General features: G+C 33.8%; 2 protein-coding genes across 4 annotated transcripts in view; one reads left to right on the top strand and one right to left on the bottom strand.

Moving 5' to 3' along the window:
- Positions 1-1,297: 1,297 nt before the first annotated feature.
- On the top strand, positions 1,298-9,751 carry Rab4 (RAS oncogene family member Rab4). The gene is made up of 4 exons (XM_085941843.1): positions 1,298-1,396; positions 1,490-1,570; positions 4,483-4,815; positions 7,255-9,751. The coding sequence occupies exons 1-4, from the start codon at positions 1,381-1,383 to the stop codon at positions 7,467-7,469; spliced, it is 645 nt and encodes a 214-aa protein (XP_085797969.1). The 5' UTR covers positions 1,298-1,380; the 3' UTR covers positions 7,470-9,751.
- Positions 9,752-12,523: 2,772 nt separating this feature from the next.
- The window catches only part of Hex-A (Hexokinase A), an 88,751-nt gene continuing 81,488 nt past the window's right edge, over positions 12,524-19,786 (bottom strand). For all 3 annotated transcript variants that reach the window (XM_085941841.1, XM_085941842.1, XM_085941840.1), the window contains exons 3-9: positions 18,791-18,972; positions 18,383-18,556; positions 17,593-17,692; positions 17,183-17,372; positions 16,851-17,056; positions 14,895-15,121; positions 12,524-13,405 (exon numbers count right to left, since the gene is read on the bottom strand). In XM_085941841.1, the coding sequence (XP_085797967.1) occupies positions 13,328-13,405; positions 14,895-15,121; positions 16,851-17,056; positions 17,183-17,372; positions 17,593-17,692; positions 18,383-18,556; positions 18,791-18,972 (1,157 nt within the window). In that variant the 3' untranslated portion in view covers positions 12,524-13,327. The remainder of the gene's footprint in view (positions 13,406-14,894; positions 15,122-16,850; positions 17,057-17,182; positions 17,373-17,592; positions 17,693-18,382; positions 18,557-18,790; positions 18,973-19,786) is intronic.

Below are 19,786 nucleotides of genomic sequence, written 5' to 3'. Positions count from 1 at the left end.
AAAAAATCGAATTTAGCCGCCTCCCCCCCCGTATTTCATTAAATAATACAGACACCTTTTTAAATAGTCAACAATGTACCTACTTACGAATACAAAAATGAAAAAAAATATACAAGATTTTACTACGTATATAACATTAATCTTTGACGAATGTGCTTGTTTATTGGCACAATCAATTTCAATAGTAGTCAATCCAAATTAATATTCGTTCATTGACAAATATTCTATCAAGGACCCCACATCCTGAAGCAGACCCTCCGTTCAGAATTTTTCAACCATACATTAAAAAAAATTAGTAGCTCCGAAACAAAGCAGCGCCCCCCGCAGGCAACTTTTTTTGCTATTAATAAAATAATAATATAATAAAAAAATATATTGTTGTTTGCTTCAATATATCTGGCGTAAAAATCATTTAAAAGTGGAGATAAGGCGAACTTTTTTTTGTCATTTTGATTTCCTAAGCTCCAATTTTTTTATGAATGCCTTCAGTTTGTCGTTTTAAGTCAGTGAATGCATTAGTTGTCCTTGGATTGATTTATTCACTTATTTTTTTTTTAATTTTAACCAATATTGCCTCAAATTTCAACATTATGATTAATTTGACACTTTTATTCCATTTTTTACGAGATAGCCATTGCGCTTCACAATAGTATAGAAGTGAGGGATTATAAAATTAGTCTCCATATTTGCAGAAAGGTTTGCAAACAACCTTTTAGAGGACTGTTTTTTTTGTAGTTTATAACCTAGCGGCCGTTTTATAAATTATGCATTTGCAAACTGCAAACCTGTGGCTACATTAATTGTCTCCCTTTGCAACACTCCCCGCCTCCTAGTTTGGAAATCGCCGTCACCTTTTTTTAGACAGAGGGTTTTTTTTTGCTTCTAACTGATTATTTTGGCGTTGTTTTTCTTTGTTTAACTTTTTTTCCTATTTCTCAAAATTATAGTATTTTGGGCGTACTATACCTGTTTTATATCGTACATAGTACGCAGACGAAATTTATAATTATAGTACGGTTGGCAACACTGCCGACAGCTGATTTCTTGAAATTGGTGCTGCCCTACGTTAAATTTATATTCCATACTTTAGGTAGATTTTTTTCAATTATTAAATCTTTCGTATTGATTTAAATAAGAATATTCAATTAATTCTATTTACTCCCATAGAAATTTAATAATCACAACAATGCTGTGAATATTTTGTGAATCCAAAAAAATCCATGTTATCTGCGAAGTGTTGCGTCACCGATAAAATATAAGGAAAATAATAATAAAAAAATCTGTTTGTTGTCTTGTCAGATGCGTTGATATTGAAATGTCAGAAGTATTCCGTTGCAATTTCATCTTCATCCGATACGGCTAAACTACACTGATCACAAGATGTCCGAGTCCTACGGTAAGTTAAAAATATTAATAATACACTTTTATTAAACTAAATACGGGTGACATCTCGCTATACAATAACAGTGTCTTCCTTTTTACGTTTCAGAATACCTTTTCAAATTCTTGATCATCGGAAGCGCCGCGTCCGGAAAGTCTTCTCTACTTAACAACTTTATCGGGAACAGATGTATGTCATTATATGATTATATTTATGATTTAAGACACTATTTGACACAATGTGTTTTCCGCTGTATTCCTGATAACCGAACAGTACCTAATATCTTCATCTAACACAACTAATGTAGATAATAGTAATAATAAGCTCTTTTTAAAAATTGTAATGGTCATCTATAATACATCTTGCTATTTGATATACTGTAAAAACTGTAGTTAAATTATCAATACAAATTCTTATAAATTAGAAAGCACCAATAATCACTATCATTAGCAAAATCTCTAGAAGACAGCATAAATATTATATGAAAGCGAAGCGGAACAAAATACTACCTACTAAGAGCCAAGGCACATGTGTAGCAAACGTGACAGTCACAACGCGTCGACATACAATCAAGATAGATCGATCTTCTCATCGGCAGTACTTTAGACATCTGACCAGACAAAAGACAGCTTTGTGGACTAGAATAATAAATCTTTTTTTTCAAAATCTTTACAACTGGTATGTTCGCAATAATATAATATTACTCACTGACATTTTGCAACGGTGTGCGTCCTCGAATTACTGCTCGTGTGTCTACCCTCCAACACTAATAATTAAATCAACTGCAAGTCGTTTCGCATTGCAGATTCATTTGTAGCAAACTATCCAACATGCACCTTTTCACATCACGCTGCGGTACTCCCAATTTTTGGATCTTTCCTGCATTTAGGGTTCTTGTTTCACAACCATAATATTATTATGTGTACACTGGTTGTATACATTGGTTGAAGACAACACTTTTGATCCAATAAGATTCAAGCATCCTAGCTGAAGTATTTCTATGAGAATTTTCAAGAATAGAAAAATAATTAGGTAGCTGTAAATTCTGTAATGTCAACAGCGAGGCAGTGTAATGTCAAATAATGTGAGATGAAGTGACCTTTGATTTGTTTATTTTTTATACTCATAATTCTACAGATAAATTTTACAACAAAAAAACATGTCTATGTACATGGTTTAAAACTAATGTTTACAGTTCAATGCCATGTCATTTTTGTAAAACATAACACAATTATTGCTAATTGACGCAAGTATTTTGTAGTAGAATTTAAGCCGTCAATTATGACAAATAAACGTTGAGGCGAAATTTTGTGACATAATGTATTAAATCTATCAAAACAATGGTAATGTGGATGTCTATTATCTATAATCCTTCCTTTAAAAATAAAAATATGTGCTTAGTCACCATCCATTGATTCCCAACTGTTTTTGTTTAATGAAACATAACCTTTGAAGCTTTCGTAAAATCTCAGATAACGAAATTACAATAGAGATATGTAAAACAGTGATCAATGACATCTCTCAGCAAAGTGCCGAATCCCACGTCTTACTAATTTTATTCCTACCTACTTACTATAAATTACTGGCTATATTTTTCCAAAGAAAATCTTTTAAAATTATATCAAAAAACATCGGCACCCTGTTTATGCTGCAGAAGTAAGATTTGTCAACTCCACGGAATACTCTTTCGAAAATTGTGTTTATCGCAATCCTTTATTTGGTCGCCCCCTAGAGTGTGTCATTGATTTAACTTATCACATACTACGACATCTTTGCCAGAAAATTAGTAAATATCAACACTGTGCTGTAATTAATTGAAATAAAACACAATATAAGTGATCCTCGACTTTTGTACACAATTGGTTCCTGAAATTGTGAACATCATAAAGTGTATTTTTAAATTTTTATTTATTAATGGGTATGATAAAGTTGACGAGGCGCATTAGCACTCAGGTGTTTTTTTTGTGAGCTTGTCAAGAGAGGGAGCGGTGGAGAGGGGAGTGACTGCATGGAAGCGTACAGTTTTTGCATTATCAACAAAAATCTAAATTTTGAGAAATGTACGAAAGTAGAACTTACGAAAGTCGAGGACCGCCTGTATGTAGTACTAATTCTGCTTCATTCAAAGATGTGAAACCAGTACTGCATATTGTGTTTTTATTTTAATTAATACAATGCATTTCCATCAAGACAGAAAATGAACACTGCATAGTACCTAGGCCAGTGGTGGCGAACCTATGGCACGCGTGCCACCAGTGACACGCGAGATGATGATTTTGCATGGCACCCGTTCGAAGAAAAAAAATACCTACACTAATAATCATAATGACAGATCGCATTGTATAAAAATAGCAGGCAAATACTCTTCGAGAATAATCATTACATTTAATATAAATGTAATATAATTGCATAGGTCAGTCCTTAGACTTTATGCGTCACATATACTATTATCCCACTAGCCTCATCAGGCCGCGGGGAATGCCGTGCCGCAAACCCATAATTTTGATCGATTTATAATGCTTAAGACCAAACTTGGTGAAGCTAATTGTAGTAATTCAGGCAGACAGTTTCAAAATTGGTGGACCGAAATGTATGGTGTAATTGAAAAAAGTGATAAAGCTATATGTGTGATGTTCTGTGAGTAGTATTTAGAATGTCATCATTAGAATTTTGAAAACTGTTTTTCCCCCTAACTGCTCGGCACGCCAGAGAGTTGAAAAATATTATTTGGGAAATTTTGGCACGCATTCGTTAAAAGGTTCGTCGACCCTGACCTAGGCAATGACATTTGTTTATTACTGACACCAAATTCTTCAATTATTATTAGTACATTACTTCGTGCTACTTAAATTCCTCCCCCAGCTCTCGCTACTTCAATAATAACTATGTGCATTATCTCACCAAGCTGCATTTTCAAAAAGATCCATTGTTTCAAATTAGTAACATTAAATCTTTTTATTACTTCATTACCCATTTCAATTCCTACTTTTTTTCAGTATGAAGTATTACGGAACCCCAGGGTCCTGTGGAAACCGGTTGAGAATCAATGCGTCATCCGATAAAATGAATCAAATAAATAATTTGGCTCAATATTTTTTCAGTCAAAGATGACAGATGTCACACGGTCGGAGTGGAGTTTGGTTCGAAGATTATAAACATTGGTGGCAAATCCACGAAACTTCAGATATGGGACACCGCCGGTCAGGAGAGGTTCAGATCCGTCACGAGGTCTTATTACAGAGGCGCCGCCGGGGCTCTTCTGGTTTACGACATCACTTCCCGGGACTCTTTCAATGCCCTGTCCAATTGGTTGAGGGACGCCAAAACATTGGCCGGAGCCAATATTGTCATATTGCTAGTTGGTAACAAGAGAGATTTGGAGCAGTCCAGAGAAGTTACTTTTATGGAGGCCAGTCAATTCGCACAGGAAAATGGTAAGCGTTGATTTTTCTTATTAACCTCGTCGGTATGTACTTAGGTTGCGCATATTAAAAATTTGTAATTTCATTACGAAGGGAAATCATTAATTTATAGAGGAAGAGAGAATAATATGTAATTCATGATAATGAATTATTTACTAGATATTTATCAAATTGTGGTGGCATAATAATTGATAAAGCGTCTTCCTTATAGAGTGCTTGTACACATGCATGGATTTATTAGCACCAATACTGTGTATTTTAAACTATCGCAATAATAACTGTTTACATGAAAAAGTCCGACTGTCTCACTAATCTCATTCTTCAAGCCTAGCGAGACGCGATGTTATCATTGTATATTGGTATTTGACCAGTTGCGGTTGTGAAAATTGGTAAACGTTAAAAATCGTTGTACATATAAGTTGTCTTCGGTTACATTTTTCCAGCTAGGCGGGACATCTAAGTATTGAAAAGTTTCAGAATGTACAGGACCAATATTTCCTCCCTCGGGAATCTCGTCTTTGTCTTCTTGATCTTTTTCCTCTGATATTCTTTCCTCATCATTCAAAATTTGGAATCCAGTATAGTTTGCACCGCAATTTAATGCAATTCATACCCCCCCAGTGCAGTATTTTCACGTCTTGATGCTACCCAGTAATAGGATCATTGCCTTTTGATTTAAAGAACAGTTAAAAATGACGACCATAACTTTTGTTTGTTGTGCTCGGTTAAAGGGACGTTAAAAAAATAATATTTCTTAAGTACCTACTTAATTAACGTAAATAATGCACAAAACAATGAATACACTTTGTTGAAAGGTTATTATATTGTAGGTATGCGCGCAGAGGGGCAAAAAGTTTGATGTGCTATTATGAATATGAATCAATTCGCGATTAAAATCTCATAGGAACATAAATAGATAAAAATAATAAAGTACATGTATCAGTTTATCATGTTTATCTGATTAAAAATAGTTTGTCGAAAATGTTTTTATATTAGTAAAAATGCATTTTAAAATAAAATTTAAATATGGAGCAAGGCACGGCGCCATGTTGGAAATTATTTGTTATTCAGTGTTGCACACATGTCAAAAAAATGTTTTCCCACATAAATGCATGGTAAAAAATAGTGATGCGTGGAATGGTAAAAATTATTATGGATCAATCGAATACACCGTAATAGAATATTGGGGATTGAATTTTTTTTTGGACCTATCGGACATGATAAATAAGGCACACAATCGCTCGCAAAACGGAAATAGCTCTAGAATAATAATATATTTGTGATATTGCGATCCTTATTTAACTCTAATTAAAATGGTAATTTACTTAATTGGTGTAATAGACATAGTACTTAATCAAAGTAATCTAATAACGATTAGTACCAAGGCTGTCCAATGAATAGTTGCAAAATGGTCCGTAATACGTGGGTGATGCAAATGCACAAATCTAATGGTACGTTTATACCTGGATACTTATATCGTGATATTTATGTCTGACACCAAATTCAACTAGTGTAAACTCTAGTTACACTAGTATCTACCACTTGTATCGTATGTGTCAGACGCTTACTTCGCCACTTCTATGGCTCAAATGTACACACGAAAACTGCGACAAGTTCAAACTTGCAAACATAAATCGCAAAAGTTGAGCCACCGACGTCTACTTTTATATTAAGTCTCTGACACATTGTTTTGGTTCGCTAGTTTATATGTGTGTTTATATTGATATTGTTGTAATAATTGTATGAATAAAACATGTGGAAGTATACAAAATATTGTGTTTTAGTTTCAAACATAATTAACTAATACAGTCGAACTCGGTTGTTACGATCACGGATATAGTGAGATCTCAGATGTAACGAGAAAACATTCGTTGACATTTTAGTTTATGATTTTCTCCATTCATTTATTCACTTTTATAACGAGCTACTTATCGAGTATACCGAGTTAAAATACCGTCAAAAATTTTCTTAAAACTGTTAATGTGTCTATTGTTTAAAAACATTTCGACCCTAAGCAATAAAATCTGACTGGCCAGGATGCCGCCGGAATCGGATTACGTTTATGACACTAGTTAAGTGTCCAAGTACCTACCTAATTGGTGTTTTCGCCGACAATATTGAAAAACTATTCACGCATATGGTTGAAATGCATGTAAAATATCCAAGATTTGTAAAGTCAATAGGTACCTACCAGCTTTCATTACAATAAACAACTCCTTTTTAATGATAAATTAACCTAATAATATATTTTGTTATAATGTCTCCTTAAAACTGTCTGGGAAATTCAAATCTTTATCAATGCGTGTTTGGAAGAGTATGGACCTAATAGGTTGAGCAACTGACTTAACATTCATTTCTCATAAAAAAACAAAAATGTATTAATAACTACCTCCACTCTGCGGACCTATCTTAGGATCGGACATGGTTTAAAAAAATTGTCTAATTTTACAGAATTGATGTTCCTAGAAACAAGTGCAAAGACTGGAGAAAACGTAGAAGAGGCCTTCCTGAAATGTTCCAAGATAATTCTGGCCAAGATAGAGACGGGAGAGCTCGACCCGGAGAGGACAGGATCCGGCATTCAGTATGGATCAGCCGCCACGCAACGACTCTCAAACACCAAACCTGCCGTCAAACCCCAACCAGATTGCATTTGCCGAACATAATTTTACACACACGCCAGTCATAAAAATCCAGTGTATAAATATTGGTAACACTTTTGAGGAACACCGCATGATAACATTTGTCAAATTCAGCTTGACGACTTGTCGTCAATTGACATTATTAATAACATAACTTGACCTTCTCATATTGTTCCTATTGGCGTTTGAATACCGTAATGGCTATCTATCTGCATCTTGGAAGTTTAATCTCTGTAGTAAAGTTATTCAAGTAAAATAAAAATAGAATCACAAATTCATTTGACAGTTGCGGCAATACTATCAATTTATTTTTTTTACGTTGGCTGAATTTTACCAAAGATATTATACCCAGTGTTTCTCAACAGTACTACCTAAAGATGTTGTAATTACATAAAATAATATGTAATGTTTATTACCTATTTCTAACTACTTATTAATTGTTAATTTCCAAGTTAGTAATAAAGTGTTTAAACACATCTGATTACTAATACAACATGTGTTTTAATAACATCTGTTTTTTTCTTGTTCCTATTATTAATATAATTATTGATGCGATTATGGCATTGTATGAATACATGAACACATAAAGCAGTCTCTTTGTTGAATGTGCAAGAGTGGTATTTTTTACATGACACTTAATCTAATTCATATTTAATTATTTTGTAATTTGAAAAGTTTGATATTTCATATATTGAAATTAAGGTCAGCTTTAAATAATTGAGAGTATTAGTTCCAAAGACAGCACCCTCCGTAATGTTTTAGTTTGAGATAACCACATAATACTGCTCGTCATACTAAAGCTGGCAGGTAGAATATTTCTTTGACAAAGATAAAATCGAATAATTAGAAATGTGAAAGCCAAAATATAATAACATAAAACATAATAATTATTATACAGCCATATTGTGGTATATAACAATATATCAGCTACTGCATGTACCAGATGTCTTTGCAACTTTCCTTTACCTAATTTTAAAAGTGAAAGAAGCGTGATTTTGATGATAATTAATGAATCACTATATGATGGAAAAATTATGTATAAAATTATTAACAAATGTAAAGAAAAGTGGAAGTGATTGATTTTGCAACTAATAGCTTCAATTGTAATAAAAAAAAGTAATTATAGGTAATTGAGAAGCTGAGGATTAAAGAGATTTAAGTGCAAAGTAACCCAGTTAAATATGCTTTTATAAATTCTACCTAACTGTTTGACTTAAGATTTTCAAATGTTAACCCAATGTTTACGGGCCGCACAAAATTGTGTTTTTGCTAATTGCTTTTCAAATGCAAATTAACACGTTAATTACAAAATTAATTAAAAGGGCCCGTAAGCATTGTGTTAAGATTATTCTTATGCTGAGATAAAATATTAATATGTATTTCACTACGTTTATTAATGTTTGAAGGGGTGTAACCATAGTCAGATGTACATTGCTTTGAAAATAATAACATTTTATACGCAGGAGTTTATGGAATGAGATCAAACGTCGAATTCCTTTTCACGCATAAATAGATAAATACTATGTGGTGATACGAAAGCTGCTCCAATCTCATATCACTTGTGCCCTTCGTCATCCTCATCCTCTCAATTATGGCTGAGGTGTGCGACGCCTATTCAACAATAATAAATTGTTACACTTAAGTTTTTCCAAAGTTTTAAATTCAGGTCGTTAAAAGAAATTAAATATCTGGGGTAATTCGACTGGCAATACATTTCTACAATTGTTTTCTTGCCGGCTCCTATTCCTCTCCTGCCGACCCTCCCAGATCATTCTAATACCCGTCATGATTTACTTAACACATTTGTATTCAGGGATGTTACTGAAAATCTACAGAATCTCTTGTATGTCATGATGATGTGACTGTAAAATTTTCTCTTTATAAATTTGATATACAGTGATGATTTGACTAACTATTTGATTAGTATCGGTATGCAGAGACTGATGTAAAAGTTTGACAGTGTAATTATGTAAATCAAAATACAAATAAATGAAAGATTTTGAAAAAGTTAACACTAACATTGCTCTGATGTTTTAAATATATATATCAATAATGTTTTACGTGAGGACCTATACATGTATTATCCAAAAACGGTTATTATTTATTCTTTGAAGAAGTCATGCTAAATTTATAATAAAGATAATAATGTAACAAACTAATAGGTCTGATTAAATTATTACTCAAATTTGATTACATAGTGAAGTTATTAATAAGTGAAGACTAATGTTGGGATGTTGGGGTTATTTTATTTGTACTATGTATGAAGCATAATTTCAAAATAAAGAGTAAAACATATTATACCAAAATGTTAATTTCATTTTATAAATATGTATTGTCCCTTTTTACAGTTGCCTAAAATAATGTCATCAATGAGGCTCTGAAAATCCGTAATTGTTTCTTAACCGATTTACTGCAGAGCGTTTAATTAATTTTTACTTACCACATTCATATAACATACATGCTAATTACATCTAATGGCCCCATAATCAGGACACAACAGCTGTGGCGTTCGCGCTATAAGGATTAAAAAAGCCGTCATGGGAAAGGAGTCACTTATGTATGAATGTAAGTCATCGCATCAATTACATTTCATGTCTCACCTATCATTATTTCATATATGTGCGAATGAAACCAGGGTAGGATTTGGTCTCCTCTGGATCTTGTCCCTCACTAATCTACAATGTACCACACCTCTGTCCACCTTGAAATTAGTTTATAAAGTCGGTCCTCAGTTCAATGAAATATGTATACATAACTCATTCATATTATTTTTTATATAATATTTTATATATATTTTATAAAATACTAGCTGACCCGGCAAACTTCGTACCGCCTCAGAATCAATAATCTTGTGTTAACTTAACAGTTTTTTATTAAGGTAAAATGAATACTCAAAATGAATAAGTTCAATAAATGTACACACACGATGACTACGTGGATTAAGCGCCGGTATATACACGGTGGCCGCGCGGCATAAGCGTTGGACTATAAAGCCGTGGGTCCCAGGTTCGAATCCTGGGTCTGGCAAGTACACATATTGTTTTTCAATTTGTGTGTCAGGGTATGGACCTAATAGGTTGAGCAAGTGGCTGACATCCATTTCTCGTAAAAAACAAAATCTGTCAATACAAACCTCCACTCTGTGGAGGCCCATATGATCCTATCAGGATCGGACATGGTCAAAAAAAAAAAATATAGTGTCGAGGGTCCCATGTTCGAATCCTGGGTCTGGTAAGTTCACATATTGTAATTCAATGATGACTACCGAGCCAACCTTCAGTCGTTAATTGTGCGGTGGTAAGCCAGGCAGATCCAATGAGTTTCAAAATTCAGTTGGATAGTTGGTTGCTTCGTCTTCGTTTGTTACACAGTCTATAGATTTGAAGGAATACAGTGGACCAACGATTTGATTTTGAATTGTGAAGTTTAAGTAATCCACATCTTTGTTCTTTACCGCAAGAATGCTCGTTCACTCAACCAATTGTCATGTTTGTGATTAGCAATGATGTTCGGTAACACTTTGTTGATGAGTTCGTCCTTAGTTGAGACAAAATTGGAAAAATTCAGCGGAAACGAAATCAATCCGCTCGATTCATCGACAGGAACACGGCCGTTACCGATAGTCAGCAATTGCTTAGAGAAATCTTCGGCAGACGGATCGTTTAGCAATGTAACTCGCATGTTTGTCGTCAGCTGAAGTGTCTTCACATAGCACCACAGAGTCGATGATTTGAGGCAAGCATTTATTTCATCAGCAGCGGTCGATCTTGGAATGACTGGTAGTGTTTGGCGAAAATCGCCAGATAGTAGAATCATTGCGCCTCCAAAACTTCTTGAGTCATTGCGCAGATCTTTCATAGTTCGATTGAGTGCTTTCAATGCGCGTTTGTGCGCCATTGTGCATTTATCCCAGGTGATGATTTTACTTGCTAACAAAACTTTGGCCATTGCTGAGTATTTCGCAATGTTGCATGTCGGTTTCTCAGTCGGCAATTTCAACGTTGAATGAGGCGTTCGGCATCCTTCTAACAACGTGGCCGCTATCCCAGAAGAAGCAACTTCTACAGCATTTTTGGATCTCGCACGAACAGTAGCCAAAATCAATGACATGAGGAATGTCTTCCCAGTTCCATCGGGCGCGTCGAGGAAAAATAAGCCACCATTTCCATCATCAATTGCCTTCATTAACGTATCGTACACTTCCTTCTGTTGAGGGTTCAACAGTGGTACATTCGTTCGAACTGATTGGTTCAATGCATCTCGATCATATTCACGATCACGTTCCAATTCTCGATTGAAAGCGTCGTTCATTCCACGATGTGGCGTTGGCATTCCTAACTTGACTAAAAAACTGCCGCACATGAGGTAACACATGTATTCGATCAAAAACAAAGCCTGGTTATGTATCTCCTCATTCACCTCGAGATCGGGATTCGCTGAACTGACACAAATTCGATGTAAAATGTCTTCTGACATGTCATCCTTTTACTTGTTCCACAGCTCAGGTGTATTCGATGGGAAGCATGTCGAAATAATGATATCAAGAAATGTGTGTATCTGACTTGGAGATGCAGAAACAATTGCTTCAGCGATTGTCATATCCCAATGAGTATCTTTTTCAAGCAAATTGAGCTGTTGACATGAAGCACGAAATGTTGGGCACACTACACCATTGACAGTTAGACATTTCGACTATCATTCTTTCTTTTGTTTGTTTGTTTCTTCTTTATTGTTTCTGTCATCTATCAGAGATGGCGTTGTATACGGATTTAAATTTTTTGTGATTTTCTTTTATTTTCGAATGCGCGAGGTTTTCATCGTTCAAATTCATCAATGTCAGTCAAAAGCCTTTCCATACAAAATGTATGAAAAAATTAATTTTCTTCATAATTAATTTTTTCCGTGATTTATCCAATATTTTAATAGTTATTCTGCTATTCGGGGCGGAGACAAATCCAACAAATCAAAGATCATAAAAATCGGTCCAGCCGTTCTTGAGTTATAAATGGTGTAACTAACCCGACTTTGTTTTATATATATAGATTATGAAATGAAAGAATGAAATTGAAAACAATATATTATTTAATATCATAGGTCTTTATTTCAACTGATTTACATAAATAAATTTTAAATTTGCCGTTTGCTTCCAATAAGGACCAAAATTCATTCAAACACTTAGAATTATTTTTCTATTATTACTCATTACATTCGTAACAGCACCCGGCTGATCAATAAATATGTACAATGTTAAAAAATTACATCTCATAATGTTTATGTACATAACATGCTATAAATATTCATAGATTTTCAATAATTACACCATACAGGCCGCACGGCAAACGGCATCCATAATTAAAACAGACTCTTCGTTATGTATCACTAGAACGAAGGACGCGATAAAAATAGGTGTCCTCACACATCACATACATAATTTTACAAGTAACACACGAAAGTAAAATAAAATTTTATCATTAATTAGCCCCTAACATTAAAATACTTAAAAAGTAACTTTATACACATAGAAAATTATCGATCGTTCGATAACCTACTAAGTAAATTTCATTTAATCTATCTCACCCGGAGATCACTCTAAAATGCAGTCTATCGGAGGAACCCAAATCCTAGCTACGAAAATAAGTAAAATCGTGTCCGTCGAGCGGTAGAATTTTAATATCGGCTTTTCATTCATGAGCGGGATAAAATTTTCTCACGAGAATGCGACACGCGGACACGCACGGACCCGCCATCGGGCCGATCGTCACTGTACACTCGTGAATAATTACAACTAATGCTCTAACCCAATTCTTATCTATTGGTATGTTACGAAAAGTTACTACATAATACTTATGAATTTAAATTAATTATTGAATAGACGATCACTGTTATTGTTGCCGGCATGCCACGGCCGCTACCAGCGCCGCACCTCGACCGCTTCCGTCCTCTGACAACATCAGATCAAACTGAAACAAACAACAAAACATGATACATTAGCACTTTAATACTAACAAATCTTCGTTATAAACTGGGGAACGGTTCCTTGTTTCAAAAGCCATATAAATATATCCATTTTTGGTGACATGCATTTATTATACAGGTGAAAGTTTAATATATTATTTTTTCCATCCCGAAAAAAACATAAATTTATTCATCAATTTCAGAGCTTCTTTGTTACAGCATCGTGCTAAAGAGTTTAAATATGAATACATACCAGTGATGGCGAACCTGTGCCACTAGTGGCACGCAAGATGATTTTGTATGGCACGCGAATGTTTTATTTTGAAGAGAAAAAAATATCTATGGTAATTTAAAAAAATAATTGTATAATATAATATTAAAAAATAATAATGACAGACTTCGGCTAGAAACAAGGTGAAAAACAGAATCTCAAGAACTCCATTGTAATTTTAACATTTTCTTTGTAGCATTATTAAAAACTATTTTTTCACTTCTTTCCCCATAACAAACTGATCAGCACAACAGTCATAAAATGATATTTGGGAAATTTTGGCTCGACTGTTTGACGTACCGAGCAGTTTTTCGTGCAAAAAAAATGTAAAAATAGTTTATAAGAAAATTATTAAAAAAATTACAATTAAGTTCGAGTTCGATTCTATTTTTCAGTGTGTGTTTTTAACCGAAGGAAGGCATATCTTTTATTCTTTAACACTTTTTTTTTGTTTTTTAAATTTTCAGAGAGATGGTTGAAGCATTTTAACCACGCTTCTTCCATATAATCTGAACGGTTTTCCATTTTTAGCGATTATGTTTTACGCAAAAGTAGCTATTTATATTCGAATGACTGTCGATAAATTTCATCAGGTGTGTTAGTCGAATATTTTTATTTTTAATTGCCCGATTTGTTTCAATTATTGTAAATCTATCAAAATCAAGAGTTTCGTGGCGCAGCTTCCCCTGTCGCCTGATGAGGTCAGTCCGATGATATTATATGGCGCATAAAGCCTAATGACCAACCTATGCAATTATATATTTACTTGAAGAGTATTTGCCTGCTATTTTTTATACAATGCAATACGTCATTTATGCATAAATTTCGTCGTTTCCGTTTGCGCATCGATTGATAAATACTATTGGTAAAAATAATATTAAAAACGGAAGAAAATACGTTGTCATTATTTTTTAATATTATCATAATATACATTTATTTGTAACACTTTCTTGTGTTTTTTTTTAATTATTGTGAGTAATTTTTTTTCTTCAAAATAAAACATTCGCATGCCATGCAAAATCATCTAATAAGTTCGCCATCACTGATCTAAATCTAGAACAATAATACACATATCTCATACGCTGAGAACAAGTTTACATGTAGTAAAGACCGACAACTTTCTCCACAATCATGACAATGTTGGAGACAAACAAACCACCTTTGGATATCATTTATCCATGACAAAAACTAAAAATATTGTTTCACAGGCATGAGAATCTCACCTTAATTCCGGGTGTGACCAGTTGTGAAATCCTATCCACCATCAAATCGTGGAAGTGCGGGTGGAATCTGTAGACAGAGCCGTCGATGCCAACCGTCACGTGCGGGTCGCCCATCTTGTTGATGAGAGTTGCGATTCCTGCCGACACCAAGTGAGCCGCCCTTCGCGACACGCATTCGCAAACAAATCTTACATTTGCGCAATCCTGATCTGTGGCATGGGGTATACCTGAAATATCAATGAGTCTTTATTATTATATTGCCCGAGTGGAAACATTGTCGCTTACATATACCAGGGACGGCCCCGTCTACAAAATTCATAATTTAAAATATTTGTAAAAGCTGCTAAAATTCTGCCATGTAAAGTCAGTTTAAAAAACTAAAGAGTAAATTGCTTATTTTTTCCTTGAGAGTAATATATTGTAAAATTTCAGAGAACCACTGGATGACTGACATACCCATGTATGGTTTGACAGGGAGAAAATAAATTACAAACATTTTCAATTCTCATGATTTACTGCTTACAATTAATAGAACATTGTGTTTAATTATTATTTTGTAATGATTATGTTTTTTTATAAAATTGTTCAGCAATAGCGTGGTATTATAACACAAATAGAGTAAAACCTCGTTATTACGAACATGGTTAATTCAAAGTTTGCCGTAAATCGAAATTTTCGCGAATTCACAAATTTTATTCGTAGCGATTTCGAACAATTTTACAAAATTAGAACAAATATACATTTTTTCAAGTTTTACTGTTTATTTGGCATACATTTTGAATTTTTTCGATTTCCTGTAATGGGGATTTCGAATAAATGATAATTAAATAATTTACTGTGTCTAGCGAATAGAACAAAATTCTTCATAGTCTTTCTTATTGATAGTAGTTCACATGACAACATTAACACCATACTCCATTTACAAAATTACTTATTGTTACACATTGGTTATTGAGTGATTATCATGATAAATTATTTGGCTCTCTCCTCCATAAATTCCTATTTCTCCACACTAACACAAAAAATACACCTTCGAACACTTTGTGTAACACAAGAAGACAATGCAAATATTACTGGGACGTTCACTATACACACAAATAAATCTGATTTGTGTCCGTATCCATGTTTTAAAGAATGTGCGGTTGCGCTTTTAATCCGAACGCCCCACATGAATGTGTTTTACGTTACCATGATTGTGTTTATTACCACGGCCGGCGAGCTAGTATTCCGCAAGCGATTCATAAGATTACAACGCCCTTGACAAATGAATGCTTTGCATCTTTTTGTATTTTAGATGTTCTAGACCGGTAATACCACCACAGTGTTTCATATAACGCACCCCCAGAAGTACACTGGCGTAAGTTTGAATTTGGCTGTTTTGAGTTATGAATTTTTCTCAGAACACTAGCATATCTCTAAAAAAATTATTTATTAAGTTATACGTCTAACTTCAGTGTTCTTTAAAATAAATTGAGTCAAACATCGAGAAGAACACTCCAGTAACTCTGATAATCCATTGTCCTTATAATATCTTTAAAGCAAAAAAACTAGCTGAACACTGAGGTAACTGAGTTGCTCCAGTGTCCTTCTGGGAATTCATTTTTCAGTAAGTGGCAGCACTGAGTTACAATACTGATTATGACAGTTGAGCCCAGAGTTTATTTTAATTTCCTAGAAGAACAAGGAAGTAACTCAAAAAATTTTTTTTTTACAAAGAATACTTTTTTTTACAAAGAATACTGTCTATATATTTTTTTCCAATTCTACAATAAAAAAAAATTGACATTGTAAAGCCATTACACATTAAATCAAGTACCATAAACATGGTTCAAAAAGTTTGTTTCGGCACTCCTGGAAAATGGCTGATTTTGACATACTACAGTGTACTTCGGGGGGCGCGATAATATATTATTCACAGTGAACGTGTTAAAAAGATTTTTTTGATAATTAACTCACCGAGTTCTTCCATGACATCCCGACAGCTGGAGTAGTCTCCCTTCTTGTCCGACTCGATTTCAGAAACATACTTCGTGTAGAAGACTCCTTTCTCGAAGAGCATATCTGACCCCACCCCGCCGAATAACAGTCCCGCTTTTGTAAATTTAGCTAGAGCCAGCCGCACAAGTTCACCCATATACATTCCGGATATCATCTTTTCTTGACTGAAAAAATTAAATTATCATTAATATCTAATATTTAAACGGTTTAAAATACATTGTCATACCTACATTAAACTTTTGGAAATGAATAAAAATTCATTTTGATTCAAATTCAATCAATTTACTCACATTTGTTTGCCAGGGTTTATAGACGAAGCGTCAACTTCACGATCGTATTCAGTCTTGATTAAATCCAGATTTCCGTTATCCCCAAACGCTCCCCATTCCGTGTTTATCAAGACATCATCTTTTGTTGATACTCCGTCAAATAATTCAGCGTTTACAGTCTTTTCTACATAGCAAGCGTTGCTCCCGGTACCTTCAAAATCAACGGAATGTTAGATCATTGCCATAATGGTAAAAATACACTCAATCCATAATATAAAATAATAGGAAGGTAATTGAAAAAGGCATAGACAAAACAATGCATGCGAGAATATTTTAAAGAAAGATAGGTACATAATATAGGTATATACTCAATAAGAAAAATATTTAATTGACAGGTATTAATTTTACATAGAATTACATTTGCAACATACCGACAATAAGTCCTATCCGGCAATTGTGATTTTTCCAAGCGCAAGACATCAGAGTTCCGGTTGTATCATTCAATATAGCGCATACATCTATTTGCACATCCTATAATAGAAGAGGAAAAGAGACATGCAGTAAGCAAGCATAAGACAAGATTTAAATGAGAAATAGTAAATTTTTGTTTTTCGACCATGTCCGATCCTAATAAGATCATATCGGCCTCCACGGAGTGGAGGTTTGTATTAACAGATTTTGTTTTTACGAGATATAGATGTCAGCCACTTGCTCATAAATGCAGTTTATAATTAGGTAATGCTCTTATCTTCAGTTCCTATCGGTTTATTTTACATAGGAAAAAACCTTATTTCAGAATATGTAACAAAGTTTATTTCATCAATCCTTCATCCAATCAATATTATGTAAAGAAAAGCATTAATGGAATTTTTGAAACGCGTAGTGTAATAGAACATTATTTGCAATTCCTTGCGAAGGCGAAGATAGATAAATTATGTAGATATAGTCACGATGCATTTTAATTAACTCGGTTGCATAATTTTAACATTGCATCATGCTTTTACGAGTGATTGTAACTTACCAATAATTACACCCATACGACAGGTGTTTTTATCAAAAGCACATGACATTAATGTACCGATAGAATCATTAAGGAGAGCCACCGCGCTAATATTTATTTCCTGAAATATATTTTATTTTAAATCCATATAATTTACACAGCAGCCGATAAGTTCGTGAAACTATAAATTTTTAGAAAAATGAATAATACGGATTACTTACACCTCTTCTGGCGATGGCATCTTTTAACAATTGTACGACATCTTCACCGACTACTCCTGAGCATTTAAATCCTTTGGTCCACTTTTCGAGAATTCCTTTAGTCAGTCCTAATTGTTTTAGTGGAAAACTAAACGTGAAACCCAACGGTAGGCGTTCTTTGTATACATCATTATCCTAAAATAAAATTAATGAATATCTTTAATCAGAGTGTAAATGTTTAATAAATTTAAAAAGCATCATAATATTATATTATTATGATTATCTAACCTAGCGTTTGTATGTGACACAAATTTGGTGTCAGAAAAGTTAATAAAAAATGAATAGAATTAACACCACCAGATGACAGTGGCAACAATAAGTAGATACAAGTGACTTTTATATTTCAGCTGCACTTAATAATGAATATACCTTCATGAAGTTTGACAGACATTCAGCGATGTGGTCAAATAACGCAGTGCCGGATCCAACCATAATACTTTGCGGGATTGCATAAATCTTCGACTGCATGTCAAAGTGATTTTCAGCCAATGTGATAATAAGAACTCTAAAATTGGTCCCACCGAGATCCAGGGCTAAGAATTTACCCCGCTCTGAAAAGAAACAAAAAATATTACTATATAAAATGAACTAGCAGCATTAAACGGGTATGGATAGTAATGCCGTAATTGACTATCTCCTGTACAGTAAATTGAGTTAACGGGTGAGATGATTGTTAAACTTTGATTTTATTCGACAGAGTACACCTAATTGTTGTTTAGGAAAAAAAATAATACATTAATTTAATTAATATGATCACAAAGTATAAGGGCTTGTCTACACGGGCTTAGAACTAATCCTTAGTACTCGCTAGTCGCACTAGCGACTATGCTACTTGAAATGCTGAGTAGAGTTTGCACATGTTGACAAGTAAAAGTGTACCTATACGACGATAGGAAATACAAAAAATGAGACGCATACTCCTGCTTGTATTCCTATTCGTCAGTAAAGGCAAGGCAGTCAGGCAACAGTTGGATGGTTTACATGTTGCGACAAGTTATGAGTGGAGTTTTGACGATACATTCTGACGATGAGTAAATTGTCACAACGTGTAAACCGCCAAACTCGGGCTCAACTAAAATGTTTACTGACAAACAAGAATACATGCAGGAGTATGCACGTTAGTTTTTTTTAATATTTGTTATGGTGCTACTAATACACTACTTTTAGTTGTCGACTCTTGTAAATTAATTGAAAACTAATACATTTAATATAGATAGTTATCGATAAAAAAAAATATTTATTGAATGCAGCAGTTGTAAACCAATTTATTAAAGTGGTTGTTTTTAATTTAATATGTTTATAAACAGGTTGCAATAACTGACCCCTTTTTTGGAAAAGTAGTGTTATCAAATCAATTAAATATGA

This window comes from Rhyacophila brunnea, unplaced genomic scaffold, assembly GCF_057557595.1.
Source record: "Rhyacophila brunnea isolate RB1 unplaced genomic scaffold, BYU_Rbru_1.0 scaffold_14, whole genome shotgun sequence".
In the NCBI taxonomy this organism is placed as follows: domain Eukaryota; kingdom Metazoa; phylum Arthropoda; class Insecta; order Trichoptera; family Rhyacophilidae; genus Rhyacophila; species Rhyacophila brunnea.
Note: the sequence above shows the minus strand (reverse complement) of the source record. Positions and strands in the feature narration are given on the sequence as shown.